Below are 27,052 nucleotides of genomic sequence, written 5' to 3'. Positions count from 1 at the left end.
GAAGTCAGATGCACTGTACTGAGGAGAGGTAATGAGCCACATGGCAGGATGTAGATTAATACAAATAGGTTAATTTAATTTTTAAGAGCTAGTTGGGAACAAGCCTAAGCTAAGGCCAAGCTTTCATACTTAATAAGAATTCCCCATGTCATTATTTGGGAGCTGGTGATCCAAAGAAAATCTGACCACAGCCTTTAGGTGAAGCAGGAATCCAATCTTTAGCACATAGTCATCAACAGTCAACATTTAATGCCCTGATTTGAATGTCCTTCTTTTCTTGCCCCTCAGATTGGATTGTGCTTAACTTCTGCTGGAGAGGTCTAGGCCCATTTTCAGAGAACTAGTCCACTCCACAGTTTCTACCTCCACTCTCCCAATCAGGTAGTAGCACTCCTCCCTGCTGGCCAGAGCATCTGCCTAGACCATAGATGGGACCCTGCACTTCAAGTGCTGGGAGCTTCAGGGTGTGGTCCACTAGTAGGCCCTGCACTAAAGCAGTAAGTTCCTGGTGATTTCTCTTAAGGTGTGTGTGTGTGTGTGTGTGTGTGTGTGTGTGTGTGTGTGTGAATATATGAGCACAGAAGGAGATAGTGAAAGAATGGGTAAGACCTGGATCCTCACAGTGTGGCCAGCAGCACAGATACCGCCTAAGAACTTGTTAAACATACAGACAGTTGAGCTAAGGACTCAGAGTGTGCATCTCCACAGGTTCACAGGTAAGCCCTGTGCACATGGAAATGGGAAGCACAGACAGAACTCCCAGGATGCAAGGGGTTCTCAGCCACTGCCTAGAACCTCCAGGTGCCCACATACCCTGCTGTTCCACCCTGGCCCCAGGCTTAGGGATCTCTTCTGTGGGCTATCCTTGCCATGCTCATTAAGTATTGCTTAGCTGCAGAAGCTATCAGGCCAGCCAAAGCCTCTGTCTTGCTCCTACAAGCTCTAAGGAACATGGCCTCATAATGACATTTCTTCAGCTTCATGGCATCACAAAATTTTGTGTATTATTTGTACACTTGGTAACACTGAAGGCACAGCTTTCTGTCTGACACCGAATTTCAGGCCTGTCACGGATGCCCTAAAAATGCTTATTGCATAAGACAAAACAAGCTAAGCCTGGTGTAAGGGGTTTCCCTTTGTCCATTGCAGTTTAATTAGAATGAAAGAAAACCACTGCCGATTCAAAGCTTTGGGGAATATCTGTGAAGCCCCACAACCGAAGTGGAAAAAAACAGATCAAAGGGAAATTAGATGGCAATGTGTGTGTGTGTGTGTGTGTGTGTGTGTGTGTGTGTGTGATGTGGTGGCATTTTAATTAGAGGATATTCTGAGGAACTCCCAGGGAAATACTTGAGACATTAGAGTGTCCCTCCTCACATTTTCCCTCCAGCTGTCACAGGACCTGCTGAGAAGCCTTTGTGAAGGCAGCCCCGAGAAAGCCACAGCGGAGCACTTAGCGCTCCGATAATGTGCCGCTCTCTCCCTTCCTTGCCCGTAGGGGTGAAAGCCCACATTATGATTGGGATTTGCTGGTGAGAGGTTAGAGATGCTGAGGATAAACTTGCTGGGCTCCGTCCACGTGAACCTTCACATGGGAAAATTAACCTATTTATCCCCCTAAACAACAAGGCTAATAAAATTGAAAATTCATGGCCAGAATTATGCCTTAGCACACAAATATCTTACACTAAAAATAAGGAGTTGTTTCAGTTTAGGTTTTGTTTGTTGTTTGGCTGGTTTTGGTTTTTCTCTTTTGAGATGAGTTCTCACTACATAGCCCAGGTTGGTGATTTTCCTGCCTCCTGATTGCTGGGCCTAGAGACATGGCACTCCTGGCTAAAAGCCCAAGTATTTACAGACTTAAAAAGAAGATTTATTTAATGTGCATGTTCTTGCTTGCATGTGTTTCTGTGTACCATGCGTGTGCCCGGTGCCCCTAAAGAGGAAAGAGTGCACTGGATCTCTGGAATTAGGGATGACTGTGAACCATCATGTCAGAGCTGGGAACTCAAGTCCAGGCCTCTGTAAGATGAACAAGTGAGCTTTACTGCTGAGCCTTCTTTCTGGCCCTGGAATGTAGCTTTTAAAAATGGACTACACTTCACTTTGGGAAAGTCTCATCCTACTGCATTTTTTCTCATTTCACTGCAGGTTGATGAAGACCAGTCTGGATCTATGCATGGGAATATCTCACTTCAGTGACCCTTATTTAACAAGCCTAATCCACTAGATGGGTGCATTTAAGATGGTTTAAGAGTTTAACTTATTTAGTTAGTTTAGAGACAGAGTCTTACTATGTTAGGCTAGGCTGGCCTTGAAATCACAGAGATCCACCTGTCTCTGTCTCCTGGGTGTTGGGCTTAAAGGCGTACACCACCACACCTGGCTTACTTAACCAGATCTATGCTGTGTATTCTGTGAAAACCTCCAAGCCTGACTTGTCAAGGAAAAGTGACCAGCCTTGCCTGTGGTGGTCTACTGCAGTGTGTTCTCTGCTCTTCCTTCATGGCACACACACATAGGTGCCACTCAGAATGGAGATGGGACTTAATGAGAATCAGCGTTATAGCCCTGCCAGGCCAAGTTCCAAATACCAATCAAAATCAAAATCTGAGAAATCAGGAAAGAGTGAAATCTGTCCATCCATCCATCCATCCATCCATCCATCCATCCATCCATCCATCCATCCATCCATCTCTCTCTCATCTGTCTATTATCTATCTATCTATCTATTATCTATCTATCTATCTATCTATCTATCTATCTATCTATCTATCTATCTATCTATCATCTATATCATTACCTATCATTTATCTATCTTATCTATTTATCTAGTATATATACATATATATAGTGTGTATATGTATACGTGTATGTATGTGTGTGTATATAGGTATATAGAGTGAGAGTATAAAGGAGGAAGAGGAGGGAGAGGGAGATGGAGGAAGGAAAGGAAATAGGGGAGAGAGAAATGCGGGGGTGGGGTGGGAGAATAAAAGAGGCTTTAGCTCCTGGCATTTTAAACACCCCTCCCTCTCCAAGCTGTAACATTGGACCCACCAAACCCAACTCCTTCCCATAGCCTCCTCCAGCCTCTGCTTTCTGTAGTTCCCTCCTCTGAGGAGAGCCATGCTATCCTCTTGTGACCCACATGCCTTACTTAGGCTTCCCAGTGCTTTGCAGGTTTACGTACTACAGCATGGGCAGAAGTGTCCCTCTTTGTAAAGGCTGGATAATATGCCATGACGTACACACACCATCTGCTTTCATCCGGTCTTCCATCAGTGGGCTGATACCTTCTGGCCACTATGAATATGGGCATACAGATCGTTATTTGAATCTGTTTTTATTCTATGGGTTCTATATTCAGAAGTGGAATTCTAAATTATACAATTATTGTCTGTAATTTTTTGAAGCAATTCTGGCTGAGGTTAAGGAACCTAACAGATGTTTGTTTACAGACATTTCATCGATCTTTCTCATTTGATTTGCGGTTTCCCTTTTTCTTGTTTCTTGCTCCCCGCACCCCCCAGCCAAGCAGGGTCTCGTGTAGTCTTGAATGGCTTTGAAACCATTATGAGGCAGGGGATGACTCTGAACTCATCTGCCTGCCTCCACTTCGTGGTGCTGGACTTAAAGGGATATGCCACTACACCCAGTAAGGTCTGCTTGTTTGTCTGACCAACAAGGTAGAGGTATCGAGGCCACCTGTAAATTCATCCAGCAAGTGCTGGGGTGAAAGATCAGGAAACGGGATTCTTCTTTGTATTTTATGTCACTAATTAAATAAAGAAAGGAATATCAATAAAACAGCATTTTGATCAAGAATCATACAATAGCTACCTTGACATTTTGACAGCTCCAAGTGCTCTCCTTCTGAGGCGAGCACAGACTTCCCTGGTAAAATTTGAATGTTGGTGAGAAAACTTCATTGTTCCTGGAGCTTGGCTTCCTTTTCCAGCATCACCCTCTGCCCTTCTGGAAAGAACTCAGACTGAGGGAGGGGCCTGTCTCCCTTTAAAGACACTGTTTCCATGGTAACTGGCCTTCATCGTCAGTGTAAATCAGGAAATTCTATTAAAGGACCAGCCAGGCAGTCAGCCGCTTCTGAAATGGGGTTAGATTTCAGCTGCCGGCTTCATCCACCCATGCCGCCCGCCCAGTAATCTTTTGCATCTGGCAGTTTTGCTCTTGTCCAATGTAGGAAGTTAAATAAGACAACGTGAAGGTGATTATACAGGTTCGGTCCTGCAGTGTGCTTCCTGTGTGACCGTGTGAGCTGCGCTCAGAGCTGGGCTGCTGGAGATGCACGGTGGGGTCAGCGGAAACAGGGGCAGCAGCCGGGTGGAGAGAGCAGAAACCAGCTGCTCGAGGAAGCGACTCCATTGGTGACGGATTTCATCCCGGCTGTGAGAACAACCGCATCTAAACACAAGCAAATGAAGCAAGTAACAGAATTACCTCACACCGAGGACCTACATTTTTCTGAAAGCATATTTTAAAGCTTCCCTGCCATTGGCAAGTGGGCAGAAGGTTTGGGCAGCTTTAGTGGAGCAATGTGATAAGAATGTATGAAATCAATATAATTTTCCAGTTCTTCAGATCCTCAAATAACACGTTTCAATTTCAGTTTAAATCATAGGGAATTTCTCAGAAGTTGAGGAAATTCAGCTGCCCTGTTCCTCTTAAGAGAAATATCACCTGATCATATTGCAAAAGAACCTTCTACTGGCTTCCCTCTTTCTGTGTAAGAGGCAATCACCAATCATCATCTTACCTTGGCTTTCCAACACAGTTCCTAGGTGAAATACCAATATTCAAAAACAGTTTTGAGATTGGGTGACTGAGACATTCTGGAGCTGGATGCTGGTGAGTTTCCATAATACCCCTGAACAATGCACTTCAAAATGCCATGAAGGGCAGGAGAGTTGGCTCAGCTATTAAGAGCACTGACTGCTCTTCCAGAGGAACCAGGTTTAATTCCCAGCACCAGTATGGCAACTGACAACCACCTACCTGTAACTTCAATTTCAAGGGATCTGACGCCCTCTTTGGCTTCTGCAGGAACCAAGTACACATGCATATACATACATGCAAAATGCCCTTACACATAAGATAATTATAAATAAATCTTACAAAATTAGAAAAACACATCAAAGCAGGTCAGTTGCATATTATACATATTTTACTGCAGTGGAAGAATACTCAGGATTTTCAGTGTAAAAATGCGAAAGTGTCTGCAGCTCTCACTGGTGGTCGGACTTAGGGTCAGGGTCTGAGTGGGTTATTTGCAGGTTCTAAGCCTCTCGTTGAAGGAATTGAAATAAGGACTCCCACAAACTGCAAGAGTAGCAATAATTTTTATTCAAAGCTAAGCAATGGTACAGATTAGCAAGGAATGTACTGTCAAGACAGACAGCAAGACATGTGGTGAGTGAGGGTAATCGAGGGCTGTGTTTATTGTTTAAAGTTCCTTTTATGCGGTTCAAGAGCAGGAGGAGTGTGGTAACTAATGGTGTGATTTGGGTAGGTTTCTATTTTGACTGACAAGTGTGGGTTATATAAGCCTTGCTCCCTGTGTGTGTCCCTCCCCATAATATACAACTTTCAATAATCTGTAAGCCTGCTTTTGCAGCCTTTCTAATCTCTGTCCCATCTGACCCTCAAATCCATCAATCCACCCAGGATGTCCTGCACAAATGAAGCTCTGGCTGGCCTTGAACTCACAGAGATTCATCTGCCTCTGCCTTAAAGGTGTGTGTCACCCACCCAACTGAATAACTATTTTTGAGTGCCTGCCTTTTGGGGGATACAGTGGAGAATAAATCAGACAAAATTTTCACATAGTTTGCAAGATAGTTACAAGGAGAGGCACAGGATTGGGGGAGAAGGGCACACATTTACTATAGAGGAGTTTCCTTTTAAGTTTTGAACCATTTCTCAAAAAGCTAAGCACAGAATTACCTAATGAGTGAGCAATTCCACTCCTAAGCACCCATATAAAGTAGCTGAAATATACATATTAGCCCTTCATTCAGGGTAGCTTCATTCACAACAACCAGGAGGTAGAAAAGGAAAAATGTAACCCATCTTTCAACAGGGTGGTACTAGAGAAGCAAGGAAGCAGCATGTGCAAGCAGATGGGAGAATCTGAAAACACTGTGCTAAGTGAAAGGAGCTAGACATGAAACAAGACTCATGTAATAAGAAATATCCCGAGTAAGCAACCCATAGACACAGAAGGGGTAGAGGGCTGTACGGGCTGTGCAGGATAGGTGAGAGCTCAATGGGCGGAGAGCACTCTCTTAGGGTGAAAATGTGTTGGAATTAGATATTGCTAGTGGTTGCCCAAGCCTAGGAATACACAGGATGCTACTCAGTAGTGCATATGAAGATCACTAATTTTCAATTTGGTGAACTTTACTTTATGTATTTAAAGAAGCGTAACAAGAAGACTAATTTAGATTGAATAGCAGGAAAGATGACTCTGAGGAAGTGGCATTCAAGTTCAGACCTAAAGGCCAAATCAGAGTTGACTGGGAAAGGTGGTTGTGATCATACCACTGACAAGAAGGAAGTGTCTCAGAGCTACGACTGCCAGAGCTGTAGGAAGTTACCTTCTACTTACCGACTTAACGCCACACAGCACCCAGACAGGGCTGCTGGAAACCTTGCTCCAGATGGGTTCAATGACCTGGGATAGATGTGTGAAGTTGGCGCCAAGAGCAGACTGTGGCCGCCTGTTGTTGTTCAAACAAGAGACCCTGGAGAGCCCGGGCAGTCTTTATTTATACCGTTTCAATGGTTTGCACAGTTTTACAATCAGTTCTGCTTCCTTGAGTTTCTAAAAATGGTTACAATAATTACCAGTTTATTCCTTGTTTTGCAGAGTTAATGACTCTGGTGATGGGCACCACATTCAGCTCCCACTAGGCTTCAGAGTAGTGTCACTAAGGTTTGATAGGGGCTGCTGGGCATGTAGGTTTCCACTGTGCCAGCAATCTTGGCCCAGAAATGATGTGGCTTCCTTGGGCAAGCTTCTGGATGTTTGGTGTTTAGTTGCATGAAAGGTATTTAATGGTTCTCAGTCAAGACAGGATTTTCACAAAGACTGTGCAACATTTATACTGACATATTGTGTTTGTGAGAGGCTTTAACTTGTTCTAAAAGGAGGAATCAACAAGTCCACACTAATTCTACTCCCCCATTTCAATAAGTTTTATCATCAAGACTTGACTTGCAGAGGACAGAGTCCAGTGGAGAGTGAAGCTAACATAAACAATATTGAGGGATTAGATTCTTTACAGTTGGTGAGGTTTTGCTGTTCTTTTGCTTTGTTTTGTTTCTGATGCAATCTCATACAACCCAGGCTGACCCTGAACTCATTATGTAGATGAGGATGACGCTGACCTTTTGGTCCTCCAGGCTCCTTCCCCATGACTGCTGGGATTAGAGCCATTGCACCAGAATGCCTGGTTTATGCGTGATGGGGATGGAAACCCAGGGACTCAAGTCTAGCTCTACCAACTGAGTTCCATCCCCATGCCCTTGTGTAGAAGGATTTTTTCTTTGGGATGCCAGCTCACAAAAAATGGCATGGAAACTTATTAATTATGAAAGTTTAGCCTATAGCTTAGGCTTGTCCCACTAGCTCTTAGAATTTAAATGAACCATTTCTATTTATTTACGTGTTGCCATGTGATTTGTCGCTTTTACCTCTTCTCCTGCATGTCTTGCTCCCTCTGTGTCTGGCTGGAAACTCCTCCTTTCTTCTTCCCAGAGCTCTGTCCCCAGAAGTCTTGCCTCACCTCTTCCTGCCTAGCTAATGGCCATTCAGCTCTTTATTAAACCAATCACAGTGACACATCTTCACACAGTGTAAAGGAATATTCCACCACACCCTAGACATCACTATCTGATCGAAGCCATCCCTCTTGCTTAGTTTTCTGAGGAAGAAATGGAGCTGGGTTCATGGAAAGATCGGACTGTGAGGTAATGGTAGCCAAGGAGGAGGAGTGCAAGTCTGCTTCCACTTGTTAATCCTTCACAGTCAGCTATTCATCCAGGGACCAGACACCCTGGAGCAATTTCATGACTGCTGACATAAGGCAGAGCAGCATGCTGGATAGCAAACCTCTCTGAGTACCGATTGTGAAACCCGAGGCTGTGGCATCTTGACCCCATTTCTTTCCCTTTTCACTCTATTTTTGAACACACACAAATCAGCACCAGGACAAATATTGGTCATTCAGTAAGGAGGGGGGGAGAGCATCCACGTGCTACAAAGCCTGCTTGAGGAGGATGGTCTTGAGAGGAGAGATGCCATGTTTGAATGGATGATGTTTCTAACAGCTAGCAAAATAAGAGAATTTGAAACAAAGGTGATAAATCTTTTAAGTAACAAATATTTAATATTTCTAGATTCCATTAGACCTTTAAAACATTAAAAGAAGATATCCCTCATACCCTCAAATAAGCACAGCATTGCCTCTAAGCTGTAGAGGCTTCATTTTGGTGAATCTGCTTCTTGCTCATGCATGGAAGTCTGTAAATACAGCCTGCCTGAATACTTAGCATTTCAGATCAGCTACCTCCACAGTTGTCACTGTGACAGGTTCTTATTTATAGAGAGTGGCACACTGCTCAGATGCTGAATGAAGCAACAATATATTTCAGGCAGCCATATTGGCTCAGGTGCTGGTTTACTTAGGCAAGAAAAAGAAATGTGTGTCTTGCTTTATATACCTTCCCAAAGAACATGTGAAGTCACAAAGGCAGCATGCAGTTTGAACTGCAAGCTGACAGGGCAAGTGCTAGAAAAAATAGACTCATTGATGGCCTGTAATTGTGGAAATGAGTGAAGCCAGCTTCAAAAGTAATCCATCCTTTTATGGTGTTCTCAGTCTATTGACATGAACTCTTGGCCAGCATCTCATCATCTACTTAAGGGAGCAAAACTGAAGGCAGAGCAAGGTGAACTTGAAGGAGGCTTCCTCAGTGGCATCCAGTTCTGGTGTTTCATCCCATGCAGAGCTGCATTTGGCTACACGAATTGCTAGCACATGTGTGTATTCTGTTGTTAATTTTGTGCACACATCTGTAAGGTTTGTGCTTCAAGGGAAGAAGAAATTAGGATTTGTCCCTTAGGGACTAACTGTCCCTCCATTTACTTCCCTCAGTAGACAATACAGTTGTAGGTAGAGTTTTCTGTCTAGACTGTTGATCAGTTCTGTCCCACCAATTGCTCCCCAAATAACCACACAGAGGCTAAATATTAATTATAAATGCTCAGCCAATAGCATAGGCTTGTTTTCTAGCTAGCTTAACTTAAATTAACCCATTTCTATTAATCTATGTGCTGCCCTAAAGCTTGTTTACTTCATGCATGTACTTCCCATCCTGCTTGCTCTGTGTCTCATGGTTGTCGATGTAACCAACCGTCTTATTAAATAAGAAACACAGAAACAATGTAAAAGAGAAAGCCGAGAGGTCAGAGCTCAGAGCTAAAATCTCACCCTTCCTCCTGCTGTCCCAGCTTCACGAAAGAGAGCTACTTCCTGTCGGTTCGTTTTTTTTTTTATAGTATGTTGTTCTGCCTTCTCATTGGTTGTAAACCCAAACACATGACTGCCTCGTCACTGTCTGAATGTACAGCCCCCTAGGTCTTAAAGGCATATGTCTCCAATGCTGACTGTATCCCTGAACACACAGAGATCTTATGGGATTAAAGGCGTGTGCCACCACCGCCACACTCTTGCTATGGCTCTAATAGCTCTGACCCTGAACACACAGATATCTATGGGATTAAAGGCGTGTGCCACCACCGCCACACTCTTGCTATGGCTCTAATAGCTCTGACCCCCAGACAACTTTATTTATTAACATACAATCAAAATAATATTTCAGTACAATTAGATTACCACCACACATGGTGTCTCCTGAGACTCCTGCTGCTTCTCAGCATTCTTAGTCTGGTTCTCCTGCCTAACTTGATCCTGCCTAGCTATAGGCCAGTCAGCTTCTTTATTAAACCAATCACAGTGATATATATATATATATATATATATATATATATATATATATATATTCACACAGTGTAAAGGAATAGTCACATATAGTTCCTGAAGATTTTCCTTGCATGCTTCCAATGATCAAAACTGTTCTGGTGATAGGGATATTACAACTCACCTTTGAAGAAGTCCCTTGCTCATGTGAGTCTACAATGGATCCCATATTTTCTCTTAAAACCATAAAATCCACACTTAGCCCAGTTCAAGGGAAACTATTGAATTCATCATAGACTCATCCATTGTAGACTCACACATGAGCAATGGTGTTGGCAAAGGGGCTAAAACAATGCTATAGATACAGGTCATTCAGTAGGCAGTGCTGGAACACAACTCCATAGCTGGTGAGGGAAAAGCAAGCAAGCAAACAAATAAAAACACTGATTCTTGCTTTACCACAAATATGATGATAACTTAGAGTACACCTAAATTTAAAAGCCAAATTAGCTAATTTCTAAGAAAACAGAGAGAAGTCTTTGGTATCTTGTGTTAGGTGGATATATATCTTTTGGCATATATGTTTATAAAATATTTATCGAGTACAGTGTAGGAGGGTAGTGGGCTGGGCAGCAACTGGAGTACCACCTGTAACATAGGTAGGCAAGCATTTTAAACAGCACACCGAAGGCATAAATTTAAAAGTGGACAAACTGGCAACCTGCTCCACCCCCAGACCTGAGCATTGCCACAGCCCCCCATTGAGTCCCTTGGCCTGGCCCAGGTAAGAGACCACATCTCTGGTCCCAGGTGTGGGACGCCTCTGTAGAAGTTGGTCAGGTAAGCACCAGGGGACAACCTTCTTCCCCGCCAAATAATACAAGCGTTTGCTAGCCCTTTAGTTGACCAGAGAGCTAGAGGATCAAACCCCACATACTCCTTGATTGCAAGATGCAGAGAAACCAAGCTGATGTCGAGTAATAAAAATTCCTCCATGCTGGCTAGCTTTTAAAGTGCTAGACGGTTCATGTGATGGCTGCTGGGTAGAAAGGGCATCAGTGGTCTTTCTCAGCTATGAACCCTATGAACCAAAAAAAAAAAAAAAAAAAAAAAAAAAAAAAAAAAACCAAAAACAAATTATGGAACAATATATTCCTACCTGGGCTATAACAGCTGTTGTGGGGTGAAGCAACTGCCTTTTGATTGGATGTGAGGCCTGTTCCACAGAAGGGGGCCCATGCCTGTCATTATAAGCCTGGTTAACCAGCAATGCCTGGAAGTCACAGACTCAAGTGCGGAACTACTAATATTGTTTAACTAAATTGACTCAACATCTAACTGCCTTTTTTTTTTTAAGAGACAGGGTTCCTCTGTGTCATTTTGATGCATGTCCTGGATCTCACTCTGTAGCCCAGGCTTGCCTTGAACAAACAGAGATACACCTGCCTCTGCCTCCCGAATGCTGCTAACTGCCTTTTAAATGTCAAGTTTATACTCATAGACAAAAGCTTCTCACCTTAAAGAAATGCAAGTAGAAAACCATAGTGAAGAAGGAGTTGGGGATCTTGGAGGAATTGCAAAAGGAAGTTGATCAAAATATAGTGTATGCTGTCTTGAAACACACACACCACACACACACACACACACACACACACACATATATATTATGAAATTCTCCAAAAGCAAAACATAACCCAAACCACAATAAGATACCCATTTGAATGGCTATGAATAAAAAGAAAAGGGCCAGAGACACCCACATCGTGTCTCCCAAAGGTCTGTAACTCCAGTTCCAGGGAATCTCACACCCTCTTCTGGCCTCTGTGGGCACCAGGCACACACATGGTGCATAGAAGACATACATGTAGGCTATGTGAAACACTAATACACATAAAATAGAAATAATTTTTTTAAAACTTAAAAATGAAGGACCACACAGTATGTTGGCGAGGTTATGGAGCAACAGGAATGATCATAATCTGCCCAAGGGAATATGAAATTGTACAACCACTTTGGGAAAACTTGTGAATTTTCTGAGAATTTAAAGACATACTTATAAGGTGACTAAGTCATCTTATAGACCTAAAGACTTAAAGTTACTTTATAAGCATTTAGCCAAGAGAAAATACATGTCTATGTGAAGACAGATACATGTCATATATGTGTGACCTAGTCCAGCAGGCTGTTCTTCAGTGACAGGGTCCTGATGGGGAGGCGCCAGGGGATGAGAAAGATAAAGACAATAGAAGACAGAGGTCTTTGCACAAGCTTTGTCTCGTGCCAAGCAAATTTATTAAGAAGTACTACATCACATACACTATTTGCAATGGGGTAAACAGCCATGGTCAGTAGAGAGCCAAGTCAGACAATGTTGGCAGAGAGAACACAGGTTACTTCAGAGAAGCTGCCCGTGTTGATAGCACCTTTGGTTGTAAGAGCCCTAAACTGGAAGCAGCTCCAAATGTCCACCAGGGAGGGATCAACCAAGTTTATAAAGAAACAAACGGGATCCCGCCCCTAAACTTAGAAGACAGGAACAACCTGCAACAACCCAAAGAGCAAACCCACGTGGGAAGCACTGCGCTGTTGGCATCTGGAGCAGCAAGCTCGAAACAGGAAGTAGAGGAGCAGTGGGTCCAGATGGGCGGGCCCCAGGACACTCGGGACAGAAGACTGTCATATTTCACACTTGATAGGTACACTTACTAATTAAATTGTATACATAAAATTTTCTGTATGTGAATAATTACTCAACCTTAAAATACTCTCTAAAATCCACTCTCAATGCCATTATATTTCTCAATTTAAATGAAAAAAATCATCATGTAGATGTATGCAGATAAAAAGTTTGAAGCTGTTTTCTCATTTAGGAAAATGTTCATTATGACTGTGACCATTTCTTTCCCTTCCTTCCTTCCTTCCTTCCTTCCTTCCTTCCTTCCTTCCTTCCTTCCTTCCTTCCTTCCTTCCTTTCCTTCCTTCCTTCCTTCCTTCCTCCCTCCCTCCCTCCCTCCCTCCCTTCCTCCCTCCCTCTTTCCTTCCTTCCTTTTCTTTCTTTCCCTTTCCTGGTTCCTGTTAAATGATTTTTCCTATAATTTCATTATCTGTTAAAACTTACAAAAATGATTTATTTTTATGTATGAGTGTTCTGCCTACATGTACATATGTACATGACATGTGTGCAGTGCCAGCAGAGGCCAGAAGAGAGTGTTGGATCTCCTAGAACTGGAGTTAGAGATGGTTGTGAACCTCCATATGGGTTCTGGGAACTGAACCTGGGTCCTTTGCAAGAACAGCAATTACTCTTAGCCACTGAGCTACCTTGCTAGTGCCCAGTTAAGACTAACCATTTTTAAAAATCTTCCTTTTTTTGATACTTTCATGAGTACTGTATTTCCACCCCCTTCTGGCCTCACAATTCCTCCATGTCTACCCTACCTTTCAAATTCATGACCTCTTGTCACACACAGATATTAACATATATGTAATTATATATACAATCTACTGAGTCTACTTAGTGTTGCTAGTTTGGACATTTGGTTAGGACTGACTACTTGGTATTAGATAACCAATTAGGAGCCTCATCCATGGAGAAAAAGGATCTTCCCTTCCAGCAGCCATTGATTCCCTATAGACTTCATTGCAGAATGGAACCTGGTAGAATGTCCCCCATCTACATCAGCATGCTGGTGTGATCATTACATGAATTCATGGGGGCAGTCCTCCATCTCACAGCAGGTGTTTTGTTCTTCTGGCGTTCACAATCTTTGAGTCCTTCTTATACTATTTTCCCTGAGACTTAGATATAGGGGTTGCTTTGTAGTTTAATTGGGCTTAGGTACGACATGGTCACTTATTCTCTGCATTTTGACAAGTGTGGGTCTCTGTAGTCTCCAGCTGCTACACAGAAAGAAGCTTCTTTGGTGAGGGATGAAGAGTCACATTTGTCTGTGGGATAAGTACTTAGAGTGCAGTTAGAAATTATATTGGTTTAGTAATGTGACAACAGAAGGTTCTCCTCTAGGGTCCTTGGCCTCTCCAGCCAAGAGTACTTGGCTATGTTTATAATACCAGGCATGAATTCTTACCTGTTAAGCAGGCTTTAAGTTCAGTTAGACAGATGTTGGCTACCCCATGATGTAAGTGTCATTATTTCACCCCCAGGAGATGTCTTGCTGTGCTGGTCATTGTGGTATGTAGGCTTTATAACTGGGTATGACTACTGATTGCTTTTCTTCCTTGGCAGCTTGCATAGCACTTTCTTTCCTCAATGACATTTCCAGGTCAGTTCCAATTCAATTCCTCCAAATCCTGTGTTCAAAGTGTGTGTTGTCTTCAACAATAGAGTCTTACTTTTAAGTTCTGGGAGGTAACAAAGGGCAATGGAAATAGCCTATAGTTTTGGGGGGGTCTCTTGGACTCCCTTGACCAACAACTGGAAGGGAACTTTACCATGCCAGGCACAGGGCTTTTTTTTTTATTGGTCCTGTGTCTCTTGGAGAAAGCATTACTATCCCATGTAGCCGAACTTTCATTTAAGCTACATATATACTTAAACATAAGTAAGCTTATGTTTCCTTGAAGCCTTTTCAAACATCCTTAGTTCTACCACTTCTTCCTCTCTTGGCTTCTAACCTCTCCATCTTTCCAATTTCTTCCTTCATAGCACCTGTGTCCTACTAACCTCTCTCCCCACCCCTTTCTTGAGCTCCTTCCTCCTCATAGTCCCTTTTTACTTTTCTGGCTTCTGAGGTTACTTTTGGTTAGACACTCACATCTCAAGATTTGGAGCTAGGATCCACAAATAAGAACATGTGGCATTTGTCTATCTGGGTAGCCTTACTCAGCTCCATTCATTTACCTGAAAGCCTCATTATTTCATTTTGTTACAGCTGAATAGCATTGCATTGTGTGTATGTGCATTTTCATTATGCATTCATCAGGTGAATACCATTTAGGTTGTTTTCATCTCCTAGCTCTGTGAAGAGAGCCAATGAACTTGGCTGAGCAGGCTTCTCTGTAGTAGGATATTGCAACCTTCAGATATATATGCCAAGGAGCGGTATACACATCCCAAATCTTTATTGATTGGGTGGGGCCAGATCTCCCACGTACTTTCTCAGGGGTCACGTGTTTTTATGCACAATGTTTCTCTTTTTCTCCACTGTACTAATGTCTAGGTCCTTGGCAGACTTCAGCTTGGATATTGCTTCTTCAGAGGGTTATACTCAGCTTTTTGCTCCTACTATTTTCTCTCAGGGTGTCCTATGCTTTTCCTTCAGGACATGTATCAACACCTGTAATTATAGGTTTGTTGATCTGCCATTCATTCTTTCTCCATACTGAAAGCTCCATAGTAATAGGGACACTGTTAATCAACTGTATATTTAAGCAGTACTTTGACAACTGTATACTAAGTATTCACCAACTGTTTTTTGAGTAAGAATCTATGATTGTTTACCTCCAATGTAATGATATGAATGGGTAGAAGTGGGGGCTTAGATGTGTCATGTCATGTAAGAGTTAGGAAAAAGATTGACTATTTTTTAATCCACTGAGTTACATAAAGGTCAAGGATTTGGCTCTAGATTTGAGTTCTGTCCACATTGGAGTTTAAACATAGGGAAGAATGCTTGCTAAAAAAAGAATAGGTAAAATAGAGGCCAAATCATAAAAAGGGGGGAAAAAAAAACCTCTAATAAACAATCACCTACAGTTAGACCAGTGGCTGTTTACAGATGGGGTCTTGAAGGGGACAACTGATAGCCTCATTATATAGCTTAAGATGGCCCCAAAGTCATGGTAATTGTCCTGAGTGTTGAGATTGTAGGCATATGCACACACTTAGCACTGATTATTACCAGTGTCTCTTTTTTGTTGCTGACAAAATGCCCTGGCAAAGCAACTTGGGGAAGGGAGTGTTTATTTTGCCTTCACAGTTCCAGGTGAGTCCATCACAGCAGGGAATATACATTGGCAAGAATTGGAGGCAAAGAGTCACATTGAACCCACATGAATAAAAGCAGAAAGTCCACCTTCTTGTCCTCCATTCTGGTCACTCCAGGTTTACTCTTAGTCCTGCAGCCTGCCCACAGGAGTCCCTCTTCCCAGGGCACTGCCATCTCCTAGGGACTCTGCCTCTTGGTATGAAACTAGGGGGACCCTAGTTCTTTCCTACTATTGCTCCTTTGGCCTTCATTAAAAGCCCATCTCAATTCCTGTGACAGATGTCCACCGACAGAAACTCTCTACCAGGGATAACATTTGGCTAAGACCTAGAGTGGGCAGCAGCAACCAAAAAAGGGCACACTTATCCAACAAGGAGATCACATAACTACACCAAGAAACATTTAAAATGTCAGATGCCTAGATCCCAGCACAAAACCACAAACAAGAATAATCAAGGCAATATGCATCCTCCAGAAGCCAGCAACCTGAATGTACCCCAAGAAAAGCTATTTGCCTGAAGTACAAGTTTTAATTTGCATTGCCCTGATGGCTAAGGATGTTGAATATTTCTTGTTTTTTAGGTATTTGTTTTGTCTTTTGAAAACTGTTCAGTTCTATACCCTGTACTTTAATTGGGTTGTTTTTTCCCCTTAGTTCTTTATATATTCTAGATACTAACCTCCATCAGATGTATAACTGGTAAAGATGCCTCCCCCCCATTCACTCCCATGATGGTGTCCTTTGCTGTACAGAAACCCTTTAGCTTCATGAGGTCCCATTTATAGTTGGTCTTAGTGCTTGTGCTGTTTGTGTCCTGCTCAGAAATTACTCTTCTGTGCCAGTAACTTCAAGCCTATTTCCTATTTTCTTTGTCAGACTCAGGGTACCTGGTCTTATGTTAGGGTCCTTAATACATTTGGGACTGAGTTTTGTGGAGGATGATAGATGCGAATCTATTTGCATTCCTCTACATACAGCTACCCAGTTTGACCAGAAACATTTTTTAAAGGTGTTGCATTTTCCACAGTATTTTTTTTTTTTTTTTTGTCAAAAACCAAGTATCTGTAGGTGTGTAGAATTGTATGGGTGTTCAATTCTATTCTACCAATCCACCCCCTTTTTTTTTTTGTTTGTTTTTTCGAGACAGGGTTTCTTTGTGTAGCTTTGCGCCTTTCCTGGAACTCACTTGGTAGACCAGGCTGGCCTCGAACTCACAGAGATCCACCTGCCTCTGCCTCCCGAGTGCTGGGATTAAAGGCGTGCGCCACCACCGCCCGGCCACCCCCCTTTTTTGGGGAGGGGTCTGTTTTTATGTCAATACGATACTATTTTAATCACTAGAGCCCTGTAATACAACTTGAAACCAGTTCACTTTTTATTCAGGATTGTTTTAGCTATGCTGAGTTTTTTGTGTTTCCATATGAAGATTGTTTTTCAATCCCTGTGAAGAATTGTGTTGGAATTCTTATAGTAACCGAAGATAAGGTGTATACATACACATCTAAAATTTAAATAACTTTAAAAAATTACCTTTGCTTTTCAGAAGACAAATATTTAGCATATGTGAGGTTATCATTGGTCACTGAATTAGGACAAGTAATTCAGTTCCTCACTTGGAAATCTAAAATCACTGGGAAACATCTACTCATTTCTCAGAAAAGCTTCACTGGAAAGTGGCCTTACGGATTTTGGATGACTCAGATGATAACAAAAAACTACAATAACTGATATGAACGGCAGGCCCCTTAAATAGAAACTCAATTCTGGCAGGGCCGCATGGCAGCATGGGAAACAGCAGAGGCCACGCATGAAGGCAGGCCACAGATGGCACTTGTGCGAGACATAAGCCAAATGCTCTAGAGCTCTTTCCACAGCCACTGCACAGTTCTGTACATTGTTCTGTGATGTAGTAAGTCTTTCCTAGATGAATACATTTTGATTTATTGTTATTTTCTTTGTATGAATGTTTTTGTCTGAATGTATGTATGTGCACCATGTACATGCTTGGTGCCCTTGGAGGTCAGAAGAGGGTGTCAGATCCCCCTGGAACTGGAGTTATGGAGTTGTGAGCCACCATGTTGATGCTGGGAACTGAACCTGGGTTCTCAGTAAAAGCAGTAAGTGCTCGTAACCACTGAGCCATCTCTGTAGCCCCCTTTCTTAGGAGTTTTAGCAAGCAGGAGGCACCTATAATCTAACCACAAAGAGAAGAAAACACCCTTAAAAGCTATAATAACCAACAGTATATACTAAAAATGTAGTATGTACCTACCAACATGCTACTTCCCATGACTATATACAACTACAAATACATACTTTAACATACAAAGGCAGGGGAATTTTGCGAGCAAAGGATTGAGATTCTGTAAAAACATGAAAATAAGATCATCTAAAATGTTTCTAGCTATGACACTGTACAGTGAAACAGGACATATTAAGCACATTTCCATTTCCTAAAATCTAGGTACCCCTCAAAGGCCAACACAGAGTTTCAAGTATTACCAGAAATGACTTAGAAAGTCCTCCAAAGGAATTAAGAAACCACTCAGACTGAAGGCAAAAACTTAAAAATGGAATCCACAGGGCAGGATTTCATTTAAGTGAGACCACAGACAATGCAAATTCATCTTTACAATTAGACCAGTGGGTGTCTATATGGGGTCTTGAAGGCGACAACTAACAGCCAAGGGCACCGGGGAGCTTATACATGTGGTAGACATATTCAAAATGCTGATTGCTGGAGTGGTTTCAGGTATATGTATCTGTCAAAACTCAGTAAACTATACACTTTAAAATGGATACAGTTTATTGTATATAAATTATGCCCCAATTAAAGACTTCCTAATAACCAGAAACAAAAATACCACCACCACAGAAATAACAAAGCACGGCCATAGCTCACTTCCTGTGTGCTGGGCAGGTCTTCTTTCAGTTGGCCCAGGATCTTCTATTTGTACTTTGATTTTGGGCACTTTGTCTTTCAGGTGAAAGTAAGTGAATGCCAACATTGAGGCACCCCTAAATTATGTGGGAACTTTATAGCATAGCAGTCATTCAGAACAGATATTCGGGTTGAGGAGGTAGGAAAATGTTTCTTCTGCTGGTAAGTGGCCAGTCTCCACATACGTGACTTCACCTAAACAGAAGAGAAGGTAGAAAAGTAGATCCGGGCACTCCTCACCTTGAGGAGCCCCAACCCTCAGCATCTTACAGGGGATCCTTCCACTGTGGGGCTGACACGAACACGGAGCTTGGCATCAGTAACAGCTTATCAGTAAGTACTGAAGAAACAAGGAAACTAATGGATATATTAAAAATATGTGCACTTATCTATAAGCTGAAGCGTTACTTGATAAAAGAGCAAAATGCTTACTGTAGCTTAGAAAAAAAAATTAAGTTTGTAATGAGAACAGTCACTTTTATGCTGTCCTTCATTAAAATGAAGGCCCATGAAAACATAAAGAGTATTTTTTTCTCACTTAAATAATAGTCTGTGTGTGCCACAGTAAATATGTACCATCTGCATGCAAGAACCCTTGGGGAACATAAGGAGTCAGATCCCCTGCAACTAGAGTTACAGAGGGATGTAAGCCTCCATGTGGGTGCTGGGAACCGAACCTCAGTCCTCTGCAAAAGTAGTAAGTGCTCTTAGCTGCTCATCCATCTCTCCAGCCCAATGCCTCGACCTCTCCAAAGCATCATGATTATGGCACAGCAATGCTGAGTATCCTAAGAAACTGGTGTTTCAGTTATTAGTCTGTGTTAGGTAAACTCCACTGGCGCAAACCCACAGCTCAGCTGCTGAGAGAAGCCAGCTACCATCTCTACATACCAGCCTGAGATAACAATCTGAATTTTATTAGAAACAAAAATAAATTGAAAAAGCCTCCTTTAGTTACATAATATGCACAAGAGTTTCTACATCACATCATTTTACAAGAAATTTCTGAATAACAGGAGTAAAACTTACTATGTGAAGAGAGGAGTCAGGTGTGGAAGATAGAGAGAGACCGCGCGCGCGCGCGCGCGCGCGCGCACACACACACACACACACACACACACACTGAGGAAACAAGCCTCCCTGTAATCTCTGGCTGTAGGAGATGGAACTAGGAGCATGACAGAAATTGAAGGAAAAAGACTTTTGCTACTTTAAAAAATACTTCAGCAAAAAGTAGTCGACTATTTGTAAATAACTTTAAGCAGAGCTTTTCAGTATGTAGGGTAACATTCTTAACTGAATTTTATTCAATCCGGGAACACAATTTCACCGCTGAGGGGGATTTCTCTCCACATTATACAAACTTTGTTTCCTTTCCTGGAAAAAACAAAATGCAAGTAGTTTCTGTGCAGGGACTGGGATTCTTGGCCTTCACTTGGCAAACCTGTCTGCCTATCTGGTATTTCCATCCAGAAAGTTAGGCTTGAATAAACTGTAGAACAGGAACTAACAACACATCCGGTTCCTTGGTACCTTGGGTATTGAACGGTTTTATGGGTGGAGACATCGAGTAACCTGGTATGGATTCAAGTATGTATGTTGTCGTTTTAATCTTCGGGGATAGCGGGAACTTTAAAAAAAAAATCTGAGTGTTGCAATGCATTTACTTAAGGCTGTCCAGGACCACTACAGTATTGGAAGCCACAAGGAACTGACCACAAGCAACTGCTTAACAGTCTTCTGCCATTGGTACCATGAGTAAATTTAGTATTTTCTTCCATTACCTGTTTGGATACTTTTATCAAGTGACTGCTGATAAAATATCCTTTTAGCTCTAGGATGACCTTGCAAAATAAATTTCTGGTTAGAACTGAGACTATAACCATGTAACATGAAATCTAATGGAAAGTCAAACTCAGCACTCATATTTCGAGATACTTTTGACATGCTGCCTAAAAGAGACCACACCCCTGGGGTGCAGTATCAGATATACACATAGGCAGCAATGTCAGGGAGATTCTGGTCTTTGGCATCTCAGTCTACAGTTATCTTATTTTCTCTGTCATTTTTATTTCAACTATTAATGCTGGGCTTAAATTAATTTTACCTGATAGAATTTGGGAACGATAACCTTTATTTAAGTGAAAGAAGACACTTAGCTCCCAGGAGGAAGGCACATGTTACTATAAATTGCCCTATACCTTTATTTGTATACAGAAGGGATTCATTGTAAAACTCAGAGAGGAAAAAATAATGGAAGAAAAGTTACCTGCTTCAGCATTTTAAAGAACAATTTTGATAGCTTCTTGTGCTCCTCTGAAACAGAGCAGGAACATGATAGATGTCTAAGGACCACAGCAATCATGCTTTCAGTTCCAAAGTGTTCTCTTTAAAAACATGAACACTATAAAAGCAAGACTGATGGCAGCCTTAGTTAAAAGACATTCTCATACTGGTATCAAAATGTAGTAACATGGACTGAAAAAATAGAGCTTAGGGAATTTTTTTTTCAATGGCATTTTATTATTTACCTTTAAGTTATTTTGAAGGTTGGTAGTAAACTTAATGTTAACAATATAAATATTTTCTTTGTAAGTGCTGAAATTCTCTTAAAAGCATGGGAAGGTAGCAGTCATTCCAGATCGGACTTCAGAGAAATCAATCCTCCCAATATCTATGGAAAGTGGGTTTTCACTTCATCTTCCTTACTCAGGTCTCCTGATTTGTCTGCTTATTTGCTATCATAAGCAGACATGCCTTTTTGGCTGGGCCAATCATTTACGTTTCCATTATTTTTCAATTTTCTTCAAATATACCATAACACGATTCAATAATTGTTGTAAGGATCAGTTAAGCTAGACCATGTTCTTTCAATTTCATTTGACACTAATATTAAAAGTCAGAAAAGCTTCCGTTTCTACACAGAACTGAAAATCCTTAGGGCATACAAAAGAGCACACATTCAGTATCTCATAAACGATGTTCAGCCTAAAGAAAATCACTAAACTTGCTTTCATTAAACACAGCTGCCACCACTTACCTTTAATATTAACAGATGGAACTATGTTTAATATTGCTTCAGGATGTGTTGGCACAAAACCCTGTCTTTGAACTCAGTTTAAACGTTCTGTACTTCCGTAATGTACCACCAGTTATTTATAATACCCTGTCTTTACATTGGTGCACACCGGCTTTTGGAAAATAGCAGACTTTTGAGATGAGCTCTAAGAAGAACATCCTTGAGGTTCCACCTTTTACTACAGAGAAAAGGATGATGCTTGCACACAGTAGCTAGTGTGATACCCCACCTGTCAGCTAGCTCACACCAGGAGCATGCATATACAGCCAAGTTTACTGCATGTGCTCTGAAATTGAGAACTCTTGCCTTTCCAAGTCACAGGTGCTTATCATCTTATGCAACAAGACAGTGGACTGTATATCCACCATAAGAAGAAAATAAATGACATACAAATGCAGCAAATATAGGCATTTGGCATTCAGAACACGCCAAAAAGCTAACACTCATGAACTGTCATAATGGTTTGTCTTTTCTTAAAAAAAGGTCTTTGCATATTTTAAAATGTAACGGTCCCAGAGAGTCATGAAGTGCCTTGTCGTTTCTGCTGTTGGCTTCTGATGACCTCTAGTTGTTTTTTGCATTGCTGGTAATAAGTAGAAAGGCTTTTGTTTTCATCTAAAAGCTTTTTATGTTCCTGTACCAGACGAGATGTATTTTGCTGGTCCTTTTCATCCTGGTCCAATTCTGCAACTAGTTCTTGCCTAAAAACAAATTACACAATAACATTACACATGGTGGGAAGAGCTACACCTTTAGCTGATGAAAAAAACTCAGTTAATGAGAACTTTTTCTCCCTACCATTCTGCAAGTTAAGCATTCTACTCCAATACAATCCTAGGACAGAATGGAAATCACCACCCACTCTTCTACAGTAACCACACAAGAACCATAGTCCTTTCAGTAAGTACTTAAGGCAATCAGGGAAACAGAGAAATCACTGCAACATTTCAAAAAACTTTATTTGATATCCTCTTCATTTGGTAGGAAGAAAAAAGGTTCCATCCAGTTCCAGGATGGTAGAACTGTGTCATAGTTCACACTCCACTCTCATATGCCATTATATCTTAATCCATATTCTGAAGTCACAGTCCTATTTAACTACAGCTCCAATGGCAGTAACAGAACATCTGCAAGCTAATTAAGAGATATTACACCATTTAAAGTTCTTTTCTGCTCTACAACAGCAAGAAGAGCATCTATAAGTATTTTCAGGAGATCCTTATTCTTACAGACAGGTCAGCTTCAACTCCCTCTCTTCAGAGGATATTGAGAATTAGCCCCTGAAGCAAGAGACTCCTGAGTGTAAATGAATAATGAGGTCTTATTATTCAAAGTAGCTTCCTGACATGTATTATTTAAACTAAGTATTCAGGTTGGTGAGATGACCAGTGGGTAAAAAAGGCATGAGTCACCAAACCTGATGCTGAGTTCAATCTCAAGAACTCACACAGTGGAAGAAGAGAATAGTACCCCCAGCTGTAATGTGACACTGCCCACATAATAAATAAACTAACTAAAAATGTAAAGCAAGTACTGTGATCAAGTGTCATAGTTTTCACATTCACCTATATCCAACATTTGTATTTTTTAAAACAATTATTTATTTTTATTTGATGTGCATTGGTGTTTTGCCATGGGTGTCATTGGGTCCCCTGAAACTGGAATTATAGACAGCTATGAGCTACCATGGGGGTGCTGGGAATTGACCCTGGGACCTCTGGAGGAGCAGCCAGTGCTCTTAACCACTGAGCCATCTCTCCAGCTCCCCAACATTTGTGTTTTGTTAACAGAGAATTCTTCTTTCGCATAGTTAAATGTGACAAGGCAGGTTAAACAGAGAAATACATGCAGGGCTCCTCCCCAAACACAAAATTTCAGAAGTTCCATAGCTATGCCTACAGCTTCCAGGCCATAATATTCAACTTCCTATTTGAGATCTTCAGGATACCAACTTAGATTCCTTTAAATTATTATACTATTTTCCTCTTTTTAAAAATTATTCTTTTGTTATGACATTTATATTATTGTGTGTGTGTGTGTGTGCGCGCGCGCACGTGTGTGCGTGCACATGCACACCATGGGGTGTGTGTAGGTCAGAGGACAACCTCCTTCCATCAAGTGGGCTCTGGAGATGGACTTCATGTCGTCAGGCTTGGCTGCCAATGCCTCTACCCACTGCGCTACCTCGCTGGCTCGAGCCTCCCTTTCTGAAGCACAAGTACAGATGATTTCTTACAAATTACTCTGGAAAATAAGAACTTTTACTCCAATGCAAGTTACTGTAAGAATTCTATTTCCATATATACATTTATCACAGTTTTTTCTACAACATTTATTGTCATTCTTCACAAGTCTAAAATTTCACAAGGTTCATGTTTAAGTGAATACCAACCTTCTAACCTAACCTAACCTAACCAAACCAAACCAAACCAAACCAAACCAAACCAAACCAAAAGCACCTGTGTGGAAATAAGCAGGAGTTTTTAAATACAGAAAGGAGGCAATTTCTATTGCTCTTGAAAATCATAGGTGGCTATAAAATTACCCCTAGACACTCCGATAGAAAAATAGAGCCTGCTGTCAGTATCCCTGCTCTAGTCAACACACGCCGAAAAGACCGGGAAAACTTTGCCTCAGAGACCAAACTCAACCGAATGCCAGGAAAACATCACTTTACCTTTGGTCAAGAACCAATAAACCTTGTAGTGGTAACTCTAAACACCCTTCCACTGTTTGACCTTGACAACATAAACTTGGGGATGCAACCAAGTTTATTTTCCTTAGCACTACATGATGTCATCAAAAGGGTGTTTTGCATGAAACTGGTTAAAGGGTGCTTATAGTTTAACATAAATCTAGATGGAAATACCTTTTGTGTTTATTCATTAACTTATTTTTTGAGAAGGGTCTCCAGATGGCCTTGAACTCACAAAGATTCACCTGCTTCCACTTCCTGAATGTTGAAATTAAAGGCACATGTCACCACACCAGCCTAAAGATTTATTTTTACTTATGCGCATGTGTGTGTGTTTGTGTGGGTATGTGCACATGAATGCAGCACCCTCAGAGGCTGGAAGAAGGCACTGGATGCCCTGGAGCAGTAGTTACAAATGGCTGTGAGCTGGCCACTGTGGGTGTGGAAGTGAACTTGGGTCCTCTGCAAGAACAACATGTGTGCTTTTAATGTACTGAGCCATCTTTCTAGCTCTTGGAAATGAGTTTAATGACTAATTTTAGGACTCTTGAGACAACAATTTCTTAAAGTCTTTTAAAATAATGTTGCTCTCTCTCTATATATATATTTAAATTCACAATGCTAGTACGTTTCTAACTTCTTTCGGAAAGGACTTACTTTCTCTGTAGTAACAATGCGATTTCAGTCTGGACTTTCATATACTCCTGTGCCATCTTACAATGCTGTTCAAACACTGCCATGGACTCTTTGGAATTTGGGCATGGTGCTAGAGGCTGGAAAGAAAGCAGAAATGTTAAAATGTGAACCTCAGTATCTACCTAAGATGATGGCGAAGGCAGGGACTGACTGACATATTTTTATAGCATTAAAGCAATGTAAGCAAAAGTAAGTGTGCTGAGGAGCCCACCAGGTTTCCCTGGACAGTGCCAAACCCTGGGCCACACAGAGTTAGACACAGTAAACAAAATGAAATAAACTCATGGATGTGAGAAAGAGACTTGTAGGGAAAGGGTGCAATAGGGTGAAGAGGTAAGAGTGTAACTAGAGGTGAGTGATTAGGGTCACCAGAATGCACTTCATACATTCATCAACTGCCCAAGAACCAATTTTCTGAAAGTTGTTTTTAAGTGTTACTCTGTGTCCTGGTAAACTGGGTGCTCCCTTGTCAGCCAATTCAGAATGGCTGTGACGAGACCAGGTGAAGCTTTGGGATGACATTTCCTGCTACAGAGCTGGATCATACTAAGGACCCTTCTTTTATTTATTTGTTTGTTTGTTTGTTTGTTTGTTTTTTCGAGACAGGGTTTCTCTGTGTAGTTTTGGTGCCTATCCTGGATCTTGCTCTGTAGACCCCACTGGCCTCGAACTCACAGTGATCCGCCTGGCTCTGCCTCCTGAGTGCTGGGATTAAAGGCGTGTCTCTTTTAACTGGACAGGACTGGGCTGCCCAGGCGGCCCTGCAATTTTCAGCCCTACCTGCCCTCCAAGTAGCTAGGACTAACAGCACATGCTGGGCTCCCAGGATGCTTATAATTCTCACTTTCATAAAGAAGCATTGAAACACTTTACATATGCTTCCTGTCATTATGAACCTAAGGATGCAACGCAAAATGTTTTAAAAGGAAGTTTTGTATCTTAATACACTAAAAGATTATGGAGTGAAAATGCTATACTTGGCAGTCTTACAACAGAGATATGGAGCTATTTTAAGATGACTACAGGGATGAGAACATAAACTATGTTAATCCTAAACCTAAGTAACTTAAAAACAGTTAAAAAAAAAGAAAGAAAGAAAGAAAGAAAGAAAGAAAGAAAGAAAGAAAGAAAGAAAGAAAGAAAGAAAGAAAGAAAGAAAGAAAGAAAAGATTTTTGAGACAGGCTCTCTTGCGGTTCAGGCTGACTTCAACCTCATTTTGTAGCTAAAGCAGACCTTGAGCCTCTGACCCTCTGGCTTCTGCTTCTCACATGCTGGGATCAGAGGTGTGAGCACCAAACCTGGCAAAGCCATTTACTTTACTTCGATTGTGAAGTTGGCTGAAGGGGTCAGCTAAAGGCATAAAGAAATGGACAGGAATACACTGTGAATATCATGAACTCTCCCAGGAGGAAAAGCAAATGTGCTCCTTTACCTGTAGCTGGTGATCCAGTGTAAGATACGCCATTGGGATGGAGTTATCTGAGCCATTGGTATCTGGAAGCCAAGCATGCATTTTATTTATTAATTCATGAATGTAAGTATTCATTTGTTATAACAATAAACAAGTGGGAAAGGGTATGAGATGTTATCCCCTCCAAATATTATTAAATAAATGTTACTGTTATTGGTAATGAACAGGGTCTGGTTCTGAATACTAAATGAAAAAGGGGGAACATGTGGTCACAGA

General features: G+C 41.5%; 1 protein-coding gene and 1 long non-coding RNA gene across 3 annotated transcripts in view; one reads left to right on the top strand and one right to left on the bottom strand.

Moving 5' to 3' along the window:
- Positions 1-4,056: 4,056 nt before the first annotated feature.
- LOC143271822 (uncharacterized) overlaps positions 4,057-27,052 on the top strand; it is a 28,971-nt gene continuing 5,975 nt past the window's right edge. The window contains exons 1-2 of the long non-coding RNA XR_013049036.1: positions 4,057-4,228; positions 4,631-4,869. This is a non-coding gene — a long non-coding RNA (uncharacterized LOC143271822). The remainder of the gene's footprint in view (positions 4,229-4,630; positions 4,870-27,052) is intronic.
- Positions 19,791-27,052, bottom strand: part of Map3k7 (mitogen-activated protein kinase kinase kinase 7) — a 65,442-nt gene continuing 58,180 nt past the window's right edge. For both annotated transcript variants that reach the window (XM_006975286.4, XM_006975285.4), the window contains 3 exons: positions 26,798-26,859; positions 25,326-25,441; positions 19,791-22,674 (listed from right to left, as the gene is read on the bottom strand). In XM_006975286.4, coding sequence (XP_006975348.1) covers positions 22,494-22,674; positions 25,326-25,441; positions 26,798-26,859 — 359 coding nt within the window. In that variant the 3' untranslated portion in view covers positions 19,791-22,493. The remainder of the gene's footprint in view (positions 22,675-25,325; positions 25,442-26,797; positions 26,860-27,052) is intronic.

The sequence above is a fragment of the Peromyscus maniculatus genome, chromosome 2 (genome assembly GCF_049852395.1).
Source record: "Peromyscus maniculatus bairdii isolate BWxNUB_F1_BW_parent chromosome 2, HU_Pman_BW_mat_3.1, whole genome shotgun sequence".
Taxonomy (NCBI): Eukaryota; Metazoa; Chordata; class Mammalia; order Rodentia; family Cricetidae; genus Peromyscus; species Peromyscus maniculatus.
The sequence above is the reverse complement of the archived record's forward strand: the minus strand, read 5'-3'. Positions and strand labels throughout refer to the sequence as shown.